This window comes from Mobula birostris, chromosome 7 (assembly GCF_030028105.1).
Source record: "Mobula birostris isolate sMobBir1 chromosome 7, sMobBir1.hap1, whole genome shotgun sequence".
Classification (NCBI taxonomy): domain Eukaryota; kingdom Metazoa; phylum Chordata; class Chondrichthyes; order Myliobatiformes; family Myliobatidae; genus Mobula; species Mobula birostris.
This window is the reverse complement of record NC_092376.1, coordinates 167,274,278-167,287,301: the sequence shown is the minus strand read 5'-3', so window position 1 is coordinate 167,287,301 and position 13,024 is coordinate 167,274,278. Positions and strand designations below refer to the sequence as shown.

Sequence of the window (13,024 nt, the reverse complement as noted above, 5' to 3'; positions counted from 1 at the left end):
CTCTGGCAGAATTCTGAAAGTATATAGTTTAAAAAGCGCAGCTTGATACTAAATGTACTGCATGCTGGAGTATCTTGAATGCTAATATTGGTAAACTTGTGCTGAACTTGTCCATCTTAGATTACTAAATCGAGGTCTGATTGTAATACAGTACAAAACTTTAACCTTTAAATACCTCTGCAGTTTTTTTACTAGTTTGTTTTACCAGCTTTTTACACTGTCTTTATCCACAGTGAGTTTTGTCTTGATGCAGCAAGAGGCAGACGCAGAAAACTCTTACTCACTCCATTCCTTTGTTGATCTTCCTTGAATCTCTTGACTGTACCACGACCACTTTCAAATGCCTATTGTTCTGACCTCAGCTGGAGTATGCCTCAATGTGTTACTGTTTGGTAAATATGGTAGCAAATTACTGCACATTTCATCCATTCAGGCCTCATTTCTACCATGGGCACCAGCCTCCCCAGCATCCGCAAGGCCATGCCTCAAAAGGCGGCATTAAAGACCTCCATCACCCAGAGCGTGCCCTCTCTCATTGCTGCCGGGTACTGGAGCCTGATGACACACATTTAACAGTTCAGAAGCAGCATCTTCACCTCTGCCATCAGAGTCCTGAATGGACATTGAGCCCATGAACACCACCTCAGTATTTTTTTACTCTCTTTTTGCTCGGCTGATGCAAATATATATATATATTTGCTCTAATTTATAGTTCCTATTATTATGTATTACACTGTACTACTGCCACAAAGTGACAAATTTCACGACATATGCCAGTGACATTAAACCTGATTCTGATTCCGACATTTCTGAAGATTCCGGTTGATAGTTATTCATTTTAGTTAGAAAACGTTTCAGGTGATAGAGTGGAATAAAGACTGTGTCACTTGCTCTCATCCAGTCAGCATTAGTGGGAAGATATTCTCTCTTCTGTGTCCAGTGTAAAGATTCTGTAGACTCTTTCTCTTTAATACGCAGCTAATCTGAAATACATATTACGTTATTGCCTGTATTGTGAAGTATATTTATCTGGGGACAAGAGTTATTGTGGAAACCAAGTCTGCCATCAGGTTATGTTCTTTTTATACAGATTGATGTGGAAATCTGGTTCAGGATGACTGTGTCCTTAGGTGATCAAATCTCCTGGGCATGAGAGATGGGATCTCAACTATTCTAAAGTGGGAAGAGTGATGCACACACTGTTGTACTCACCCCAAATTACAAACAGTTGGTAAAAGTGAAAAGGCACGCTTCCTTCTCTGAAGTCAAGCCCAAAGAATGGCATTCTTGAGTTAACAAGTAGAAGCAAATTCTTCTGAAGTTTAAGAGGGTAAAGTAATTATTCTGCTGTCATAGGAGGAGCATTTTCAAAGTGCTCCTAATAAAATCATTGGCCTTCAAGGCTAAATGCTGGAACATATGGTGAATGCATGCTCCTTGGAATCACACCTTTAGCATTTCTGTCTTGGTTAGTAAAGAGAATCGGAGTCAGATTTATTATCACTCACATATGTTGTGAGATTTGTTGTTTTGTGGTAGCAGTACATTGCAAGACATAAAAATTGCTATAAGGTACAATGAGACCATTAGATATAGAAGCAGAATTAGACCATTTGGCCCATCGAGTCTGTTCTGCCATTTCATCGTTGTTGATTAATTTCCTTCTCAGCCCCAATCTCCTGCCTTCTCCCCATATCCCTTTCATGGCCTCGCTAATCAAAAATCTATCAACCTCTGCCTTAAATATACCCAATGACTTGGCTTCCACAACCACCTGTGGCAACAAGCTCCACAGATTCGCCACTCTCTGGCTAAAGAAATTCCTCCTCATCTCTCTTCTAAAGGAACACCCCTCTACTTTGGTCTTAGGTTCCCCCACCATAGGAAACATCCTTTCCGCATCCACTGTATTGAGGCCTTCCAACATTTGATAGGTTTCAATGAGATCTCCCCTCGTTCTCCCGGATTCTAGTGAGTACAGGCTCAGAGCCATCAAACGCTTTAAAATAAATAATAAATAGATAGATAGAAAATAGAAAAGAGTAGTGGTGCTATTGGACTATTCAGAAATCTGATAGTGGAGGGGAAGAGGCTATTTCTAAAACATTGAATGTGGGTCTTCAGACTCCCATACAAAGTTAGTAACAAGAAGAGGGCTTTTCCTGGACATTGAAGGTCCTTAATCATGGAAACCACTTTCGTGAGGCGTCGCCTTTTAAAGACGTCAACAGTGGTGGGGAGGGTTGTGTCAGTGATGGAGCTGGCGGAGTCTATAACCTTTCGATCTGCACATTGGGTCTCCATACTAGGCAATAATGCAACCAGTAAGTATGCTGTCCTCTGCACATCTGTAGAAATTTGCTAAGAGTCTGTGGTGACATATCAAATCTCCTCAAACACCTGTCACGTGATCAGCAACAATGAATATATCGAGTCAGGATTTATAAACAAACAAGCATTTATTAAACCCTGAAAAACAATGGAAAAAAAAACAAACGAAAACTCTAACCGGAAGTAAACTGCTATGCAGCCATTCAGTAAACCGCTACTCAGTACTAGCTCTTAAAGCGATAAATGCAAAACCAGTTCTTAAAGCGATAAATTCAAACACAGTTCTTCGAATGGTAAATTTTAAAGTCCAAGAGATTTATATAGTCAATTAGGAGAGACTTTCATGAAGTAACGAATTCCTTGAAGACACAAAGTCACTTCCACTCCCAGCCGATTCCTGCCTTGTCCACAGGATTCACGACGACGGAAATAAAACGATTTAAAGGCACTGACCTCGTCCTCCCGTAGAATAGATCCTGCACAGCCTTTTCTGCCACTTTTAGCAGAGGCTATCTCATGCAGATCACTCTTTCTTGAATGAATTTAATTATGGTCGATCCTTTCCAAACCCGTCGAACGTCTCCTTCAGGGTCCCGTCTTCACTCTCCAATGTTACTGAAAAGATACATTAACAAACCTGGCAGCGATTGGTCAAACTGCCGGCCCAGTACTTCTGTACCTTATAATAGAGCATAAAACCCCGTTTAAAACCAAAACTGCGTCATAATGCAAATACGCAGCGGAGCGGAGTATCTCATTGACATTTTAACTAGAAAACTAACTGCGTCATCAGGGGTCTTTCCTTTTATACCTGTGGTGAACATGTCACCACGTGACCTCACATCGGCTGGAAAATTACATCAGGTGACCTGCAAAAGACCATTACATCATTCTCACAAGAAAGTCACAAGATCTCCATGAGGTATGTAACACACCTAATGAAGTATAACCACTGGTGTACTTTCTTGGTAATCGCATCACTGGATTAGGCCTCTGAGATCTTGATTCCTAGGAACTTGTAGCTGCTCACCCCTTCCACTACTGATGAGTACTCTCCTAATTTCCCCTCCTGAGGTCCACTATCAGTTCCTTGGCCTTGCAGATGTTGACCATGATATATTGCTTGGGTTCTGCTAAGCTTTGGTAGAACATGGATTTATAATGGAATCTGCTAAATAATTGATTACAACATAATACTTATCCACATGAGAGAACGAAACAACTTCAGTTATTTTTCCTGATCCTGCTTACCAATTGGAAAATGGCCAGGGAATGTAATGTTAAGTAATATTTATTTTATTTTACACTTTAATCAGTTTACTTTGATAATTCTTTGTAAAGTGTATCAAGCTGGATTTGGTTTCTAGTCAGCATTGCAATTAGCTTATTCTTCTTGAATATTGCCTTTGATGTTTGTAGGACCAGGGAAATGTCCTTGCTCCCTGTTCATTCAAGTTTTTGCATGTCTAAATGTGTGTCATTTTTCAAATTAAAAATAGGTAAAGGTTAATAATTGATATTGTTTTGCTCAGAATAGAAAGGTGTCCATTTCCCTTGCTTTCAAGATCATCCAACAACTTTGAAATTTCTATTGTAAAATGGTTTAAATAGGCATCGCAAAAGTTAGGTTTGCTTGGCATGAACAATTGACCAGTGTTGCAGATAAGAGATAGGTTTATATTTGCCCACTGATGTATACATGAGTGGGAGTGCTGCTGAAGAAAGTAACTGACATTCCCTGCTTGTCTCAAATTCAAGGGGAAAATGATATGGAAGAGTCCAGCTGGGAATGGTTGATTTATCTATCTATCTATCTACTTGCTTGCTTGATTACTTACTTACTTAATGGATACAGTGTGGAGTAGACCCATACGGCCCTTTGAACTGCATTGCCCAGCAACCCCTAATTTAACCCCAGCCTAATAACGGGACAATTTACAATGACCAATTAACCTTCTAACCGATACATCTTTGGACTGTGGGAGAAACCAGAGCACCCGGAGCAAACTGTGCGTTCACGGGAGAATGTCCCACGGTCCTGATCGACAAGCTACTGACGTGGTCATCTGTACCTCCTGCTGCAATTGGATCCTCAGCTTCCTAAACAGAAGACCACCGTCTGTGTGGACTGGTGATAATATCTTCTCCTTGCTGGCGATCAACACTAGCGCATCTCAGGGGAGTGTGCTTAGCCCACTGCTCTACTTCCTCTGTACCCATGACTGTATGGCTAGGTATAACTCAAATGCCTTTATAAATTTGCTGATGATACAGCCATTTTTGGTAGAATTTCAGATGGAGATGAGAGGGTGTACAGGAGTGAGATATACCAGCTAGTTGAGTGGTGTTGCAGAAATAACCTTGCACTCAGTGTCAGTAAGTCCAAAGAGCTGATTGTGAATTTCAGAAAGGGTAGGATGAGGGAACACAAGCCAATCCTCATAGAGGGATCAGAAGTGGGGAGAGTGAGCAATTTCAAATTCCTGGTTGTCAAGATGTCTGAGGATCTAACCTGGTCCCAACATATCTATAGAAAAGGCAAGACAGTGGCTATGATTCATTAGGAGTTTGAAGAGATTGGGTTTGTCACCTAAAACACTCAAAAACTTCTTTAGATGTACCATAGACAGCATTCAGATCAGCTGCATCACTGTCTGATATGGGGGTGGAGGGGGTTGCTACTGCACAGGACCGAAAGAAGCTACAGAAAGTTGTCAAATTAGTCATCTCCATCTTGGGTACTAGCCTTTGTGGTATCCAAAACATCTTCAAGGAGCAGTGCCTCAGAAAGGCAGCAGCCATTTTTAAGGACCCCCATCACCCAAGTCATGCCCTCTTCTCATTGTTACCATTAGCAAGGAGGTACAAATTAACAAATTTCACGACAACATGCTGGTGATAATAAAACTGATCCTGATTCCTTACAGACTGTGACGGGAATTGAACTGGGGTCGCTGATACTGTAAAGCGTTGTGCTAATCACTACACTACCATGCCCCACCCTTATCATCTTTACTATCTAATTCCACCATGTGATCGGGATATCACGTGATAGTAAAGAAGTGAAGCAGAAATACTTCTAGCACTTTCCATTGAAGAAGTGGAAAATGTCGTTGAGCACCTGTGCCAGTGGGGACACTCCCAGTTCTGTGGGAGGTAAATAGTTGGGTAGACAGTTGTAAAGGTGTGTCAGTTTACTTGCTACCAGCAAGCTAGACTGAGTTGCTTTTATTGGTCATTGAATGGATCGTAATTTTGGGCAGTGAAGAGATTCAGGAAGCTTTCATACTTTTGGGCGCATTGGCACTGCCCAAACACTGCAGGCGGGCTTGAGAGATGCCGAGTGCTGGTAAATGGGATTAGAATACATAGATGGTGCATCCTAGTCAGCACAGACATGAGGGGGGACAAGGGATCTGTTTTGGTGCTGAGTGACTACATGACCCAGGACACTGGCCACAGTTACCAGTCACAGAACATGACGTACTCATAGAAAAAGAGAGACCGATGAGCATCATACCTCAGTTACAGTTACAGTCCTGCGTATATAGCTAGGGTGCTTAATACTTGTGCACAGTACTGTAGTAATTCTATGTATTGCACTGTACAAAGAAAAACAAATTTTATGACATATATGAGTGATGATAAACCTGATTCTGTTATGGGTCTGTATTGCAGACTGAGAGTGAGAAGGGGCTGAGAGAGAAGAATATTGGTTGGAAAAAGAGGAAGGGATAGGGAATGGAGAAGGAAGCACCAGAAAAGACGTTCTGCAGTGATCAATAAGCCATTTGTTTGGAACCAAATTACTTTGCCTGGTGTCTCAGGGCTGGGTGTGTTGGCACCTGTGCCACAAGCACCCCTCCCCCGCCCCCCCACCGATCCAGACACTTCTTCTCTGTCACCCGTCTCACGTGGCACTCCACCCTCGTCATTCCCAACATCCTTTGCTCCCGCCAGATTTACAAGCTCGTCTGCTGCTCCATGTTGACTAGTCCAGCACTGTGCAAAAGTTATTTATATGTGCCGAAGATTTTCGCACAGGACTGTAGGAGAGGCAAATGTTTGCAGTGCTGACTGATTGGGTATTTTGATGGTAGGAAGATACTGGGGAGAAGATTTCCCCCTTCCTTTCCAGTCTGGATGAAGGGTTTCAGCTCGAAACATCAACTGTTTGTTCTTCTCCATAGATGCTGGCCTGATCTGCCGAGTTTCTCCAGCACTTTATGCGTGTTGCTAGGACAGAAGGTGTTTATTACCAAAATATCTATGTAGGTCACCACAAAGTTGAGAAAGATGTGACATGTACCAGGGCAAAGGATAATTCATTATAAATAGCCTGAGGGGAAGGGGTCATTTGTACAGAGACTTAACATTTTCAGAGCAATTCACTATCCTCCTCAACAATTATTTCAGAGGAAAATTCCTTGATCTGCTTGGGATGGTATAGCAAGTTTCAGGATGATATTGCTAAAACAAGATAGCACAGATAAATTGGAAGGCTTAAGGTGCAGCATGAGTGCTGATATGAGGTAGTTTTAATCAAGTTTGGCACAGAATGTACTAATGCCAAGGGTGAGATTCTGAGTTCTAAGGAAGAGCCCAGCATTGTGTAATCGTTAGCACAACGCCTTACAGTGCCAGTGACTTGAGTTCAATTCCCATCGCTGCCCGTAAGGAGTTTGTTTGTTCTCCCCGTGATCGTATGGGTTTCCTCCGGGTGCTCTGGTTTCCTCCCACAGTCCAAGGACGTACCAGTTCGTAATTGGTCATTGTAAATTGTCCTGTAATGAGGTTAGGCGGGGGATTGCTGGGTGGTGTGGCTCAAAGGGTCAAATATGCTGTAATTGAAAACAGTCTGCAGGGCTTTCATTCATTCGCAATATTGGTAAAGGGGGAGAACCGAGAGGGAACCGCACTGCAGCGTGGAGGCAGTTCAACTGCCCTGAAGGTCCAGTGATGAATGTCACAGCAAACGCGGAGATAATGAAGTCAGCTTAATGAAGTGGCAAGGGAACTCAAAACAGTCTGGTGGAATGGTGAGCTTTCGGAAACAATCCCGAGAGGGAAAGTGAAACTTTATGACTTAAAGGTGGCTACAAGAAAGAGGTGTCGACAGGAAGCCCTAACGAGAATTAACATATAGATGGTGAGATAGCAGAGATGACAAGATTTAAGGGGAAACCAGCAGAGAAATATTGTTGGGCTGAAGGGCCTGTATTTCTGCTGTATTGCTCTCTATTACTCTGTGTCTCTAGAACCACAGAACCATAGAACCATACAGCACAGAAACAGGCCTTTTGGCCCTTCTTGGCTGTGCCGAACCATTTTCTGCCTAGTCCCACTGAATAGAACCACAGAAACTACAGCACAGAAACAGGCCTAATTAGCTCATTACTGACAATCATAAGCTCAATGTATAATTGTAGATGTTGAAGCGTTTTAAGCCTATATTAAGTTTAATGTTGACGCAGATGTTTAGAACATGTATTCATTGCATACTTGGATACAGACAACAGTTGCAAGGCAGGATGTGAATCGAAATGTGTATGAAAACTGTCTGAATAAGTAATCTATTGGAATTATCAATACTTGTCACGGTTACTTTAGAGATATGAAGTGAATGACTTGTTTGTCAAAAGACTGAGTTTTTTTTTAGTTGGTTATATTTTGAGCTGTGTATATGTCTCTATAAATAGTTAATTGTGTAATTAATGTGTATGCAAATTGTTAATTCATGGCTTTCAGATAGTTTTTCTTTGTGGAATATGCCCTTCTGGTCCTTTGAGCTGTGCCTCCCAGCAACCCAGAATTTAACCCTAGCCTAATCACAGGACAATTTACAATGACCAGTTAACCTACCACTCGGTTCATCTTTGGACTGTGGGAAGAAACTGGAGCACCCAGAGAAAACCCATGTGGTCACAGGGAGAAGGTATAGACTCCTTACTGGCAGGGTGGAAACTGAACCCAGTCAGCTACTATGTGACCATGCCGCCCCAGAAAGTTGTTAGTTTGTATAACTTTGTCACCATTTTGAAATTGCATAATGCAAGTGATAGTACATGCAGCCTTAATGACAGACCGTAGAAAGTAGCGTGGCTTTTGATAGATTGTTGCTGGTATTAAAAGTTGACTGTCTTCAATAAAAGCTGTTTTATTGGCAGCTCTGTCTCCATTATTTCATTTAGTGAATAACAGCACCAAAGGGCCTCTAGATATTACTCCCATATCTCTGGTTTCGAGTGGGTTAGCTCAAGGCATGACATTTATTATATATATTTATCAGAATAGTTGTCAACAATTATAACTGGGTTATTCTGATCTAAATATTAAATAATTTTCCATTAAAATAAGTACAATCACTGTAGCTCTGGAGAAGGTTATAGCTCAGCATTGGGATTTAATTGTAAAGATGTGATCTCCACACTTGCAAAGGTGCCAGTCCTCCATTGTGCTTGAGAAAATACTATTAACTGAGCGAGGGGAAACACCCTCTTAACGGGGAACATGTACTGTTGCAACAAATGGTAAAGAAGGTATAAACCTTCATTCAATACTGCATTTTGACCGAAGGATTCAATGGATGTGGCTGATAGGAACAGTGCAAAAAGACGATATCCCTTTAAGGCACATCTGTCGTCTTCTCGCTCGCTCTCTCTCTCTCTCTCTCTCTCGTTGTCTGTCTCCATTCTTTAATTCACAACAATCTCAGAGAATATATCAATGAACACCTTCTGTCCAATAAGAGTGCAAATTTACAAGCCCATTCCTAGTTGCCCAATCAGCTTTCACCGGATGCGGCAGTTCCTCTTTAATTATCCAATCAACATCGTGTGTGTTTACTTACAGCCAATAGTAAACTGGTATGCAAATAAAGCCGTGGGAAGCGGGGGCGTCCTGCAGTGGCTGATGGGAATTGTAGTCCATGTGTCTCCAGATCGGGGAAGAATAAATAGTGAAAGACTACATAGTCCATAGTGCACTGCAAGTAAGCCGCCTGCGCACTGTGCTGACTGTGCCTCTTCATTCATGAGCGCCGAGCGAGAGAAAAAAATGCATTTCACAGAAAGTGGGGCTGATGGACGGTACTGAGTCGGAGACTCTGCAGTTTATCAATGATTCAGCCACAATCCCCACAGTGAACCTGCAAAAGCAACGACTGCATCTTCTATACTCCCAATGCTTACCACTGGGGTATCAAGTTCCTTTTTATAAATTTGTTGTTGATTTAATATATTATTAAAGAAAATACTACCCTCCCGGCTACTGCCAAAAGCTTCATTCACAAAAATTACGCAGGATCTGCCACTGTGCGCCCTCACGCCGAGCGGTACTGCATCTACAAAGCAGAGCATCCCCCTATTGCACCTGGGTGTTAACGGAACTTGTTGTTATTCTGGGGACGTTTAAAGTAAGTATATTCTATTTATTATTGCTGAGCACATTATATTCATGGGTTAAGTATTATAGTACATGATTCCGATAAAGATCGTATTAAGGATAATATCAGACTTATTCCTCTTTCCTTTCAGACAACGGATTTTAAAATTAATGCTAAATTGCACGTTTAAGCGAATTTCTGTCAGAAAATTAGAAAAGGTTTAAATCTTGAATACCGAAAAGGTCTATTTATAAATTCTACAGTGCCGATTTTATTCAAATTCTCATACGGTATGTTATATTTCGACGAGATGCTGTTTCGGCGACCTGCAAAAAAAAAACGCAATATATTTTCGGTATCTGAACATTGATTCTGTTGTATTAACTAAAATGGAAAACCGGGACCCCGGTTCTCGGATTAGAGTTGAGTTTAATAACATTTCCGAGGTGATCGAGGTAAATATTGGGTTTATTGTGCGAACCCGTCTCTTGCCATTACAAATAAGGGTTATTATGAAAATATGTTTAATTGTATCCTTCAATGACTTGCATCGATTATTCAAATTGATGAAAAACGCATCCTAGCCTCCCGGAGTGCGGCCAAATGGTTCCATTCATAATCGGCAATTTTATGAATGAAATTCCATTATTGACTGCGCCCCAGATGCAGACTCGCTGCCTTCACGGTTAAAATTATAATAGTGATTCATCCTTCGATCTCTTATTGTGCTTGTTCAAATGTCGTATTATTTAGAATAGAAAACATCGCCGTATATAAACCATGTCCCTGTGTAATGTTTAAATAAATGGAATAAACATCTGTTTTCGTGTTAGGGGCGTTTTAGTTCATAAAATATTGCTGGAGTAATCCAGGGGGGCATTTCTAACCTCGTAATGAATAAAGGAACGGTCTAATCTGGGGCATTTTGATGATATTATTTTGCCTATTCTTCCTTCCATGGGTCGGTGTGTGCGAACGATCTCCGGTTTATTCGGGATACATGCACCCCTTTTACATGTCTATAGATAATGCACGCACTGGAGGAAATTACAGCAGCCTAGCCCTCTCCGTGGGTTACTGCGCCAAGTCGGGGATATGAATAGAAAACTTGACAATCCAGCATCTCCAACGAGAAAGAGTGGGAGAGAAATCAAAGGGCAAGGCGGTGGAGATACGAGCAGGGAACAGATCCCATATGGCTGTCATAACGTTAATATAACCGATCACTTTAACTGTAGCAGAGCGGACATATTATTGGTTTGAAGGATTAGAGAGTTGATTGCTCGTCTTTATTGCTTATGACTCTTTAAGGGCCTTGAGTTAGTTATACACGTTTTCCTCTTTCCCAGCTCCGCTTTCGTTTCTTGTTTTTGATATTCAGGATTATTTATCACATGTACTGGAAACATACAGTGAAATGCGTTCACGACCAGCACAGGCTTGGCACATAAGTGGACAGAAACGGGCAAATCCGGAAATCTATTTGAACCTAAGAATAAATCAGGACTGTGACGTTGACTTGAATGGTCTTGGTGGGGTTCCCAGCATGAAGAACCTGTGACTTCGATAACAAAAATACTCGGGGAATAGCCACTAATAATGAGCTAAACCGTCAAGTACCAGGAAGGCAACGAATGAGTCCGCCAGTGTCCTTGACCACAGATATCCATCGAAATTGCCAGTGCTTCCAATTCAGCGGTAATATTTAAACCAAGTGGAGTTTTACTTTGTCTCGGCCAGGTGCGTTGTACGTTGCTGAGTTTTGATTGATTTTAATATGAGAACATTTTAAAATAACACGCACAAAATGTTGGAGCAACTCAGCAGGCCAAGCAGCATCCACGGAGGAGAATAAAGAGTCGATTTTCTGGACAGAAACCCTTCACTGCGTCACATCAGGTCCAGATGAGGAGCCTCCGCCCGAAGCGTCAGCTCGTTATTCATCTCCATAGATGCTGCCTGACGTGCTGAGTTCCTCCAGCATTTTATGTCTGTTACTCTGGATTTCCAACATCTGCACAGAATCTCTTGTGTTTAATGTTTTAAAATGTTGGTAATTCTTTGTTGCAGGGAGTGGAATTCGAGTGCGGATCAAGAAGACTGAGGCAAATGGAGTCTCGGATTTCCCTCGGAAATGCTGGAAGCCCCGCTTCCGTGTTCCAACCCTTGCTGGACGGCCGCTTGCCTTATGGCAGATTGCAACACACCACAATCCTGCCCATGGACCAGATGAAACCAAACCGCCTGGAGAATGATTACGTCGAAAATCCGATCGCCACCCAGCCCAGCAGGAACCCGAGCGCCCACAGCAGGCAGCCCCATCAAGAGAGGACATCCGGTGGCCCCCGCGACCAGGGCTGTGACCACCACCAGCTCTCCAGCCAGAGCAGCCTGTCCTGGACTTCCAGCAGTAGACCTGGTTCAATCAGCAGCAGCAGCAGTACCTCGTCGGATCAGAGGCTGCTGGACCACGCTGCCCCGCCGTCCGTGGCCGATCAGCCTGTCTGTGAGAGGGCCGTTCAATCACAGCCCAAGTCATCCGGCTCCAAAGCGATCGATCTTAAAGAGACCTCCCAGCGACAGGAGACTGGCAAGCACGTGTTACTCTGCGAGGGCTGCGGGAAATGCAAGTGTACTCACTGCACCTCACCCAGAACTTTTCCCTACTGCTGGGTTTGCAATCAGAGTTGTCAGTGCAGCCCGCAGGACATTGTGAACTATGCGACCTGCATGTGTCTAGTCAGAGGAATTTTCTATCACTGTACCAATGAGGACGAGGAGGGCTCCTGCGCAGACCACCCGTGTTCCTGTTCCCACTCTAACTGCTGTGCCCGCTGGTGCTGCATGGGCACCATGTCCGTGTTCCTGCCTTGCTTGTTCTGCTACCTGCCGGCGACTGGGTGCGTCAAGCTGGCGCAGAAGTTTTATGACACGGTCAGTAGGCCGGGCTGCCGTTGCAAGAATTCCAACAGCGTGTACTGCAAGGTTCCGGAGGTGTCGGCCTGCAGTGCGGACAAACCCTCATGATGCGGGGCTGGCGTTACCATTGCTCGCATCCGTACTTTATTGGTTCGGCCCTTTGCAAGTTTATTTTTTGTTTATTTTTTAAATACATGGTTTATTCAGTACTGAGTGGGCAAACCTTTCCTGCAGCTTTCTGAAAAGGACCTAATATATAATTAAGTGAAGCCTTTTAGAAGCAGCTAAATATGGGGTTTTCAAAAGTTCTGTCGAAATCCACGTCTTTACCCCTGATACTCCTCTTAAAAACTAAAGGGTTTCATTTTTTTTTTGTTGTCGTTGATGTGG

At 42.8% G+C, this 13,024-nt stretch overlaps 1 protein-coding gene across 3 annotated transcripts in view; it reads left to right on the top strand.

Annotated features, from left to right (window-relative positions):
- spry4 (sprouty homolog 4 (Drosophila)) overlaps positions 1-13,024 on the top strand; it is a 26,907-nt gene extending 13,883 nt beyond the window's left edge. Inside the window, exons 1-3 of one of the 3 annotated variants that reach the window (XM_072264058.1) lie at positions 9,411-9,745; positions 11,097-11,455; positions 11,786-13,024. In XM_072264058.1, the coding sequence (XP_072120159.1) occupies positions 11,825-12,742 (918 nt within the window). In that variant the 5' untranslated portion in view covers positions 9,411-9,745; positions 11,097-11,455; positions 11,786-11,824 and the 3' untranslated portion in view covers positions 12,743-13,024. Of the gene's footprint in view, positions 1-9,410; positions 9,746-11,096; positions 11,456-11,785 lie in introns of those variants that run through there. The other 2 variants (XM_072264057.1, XM_072264059.1) reach the window with 2 other exon arrangements.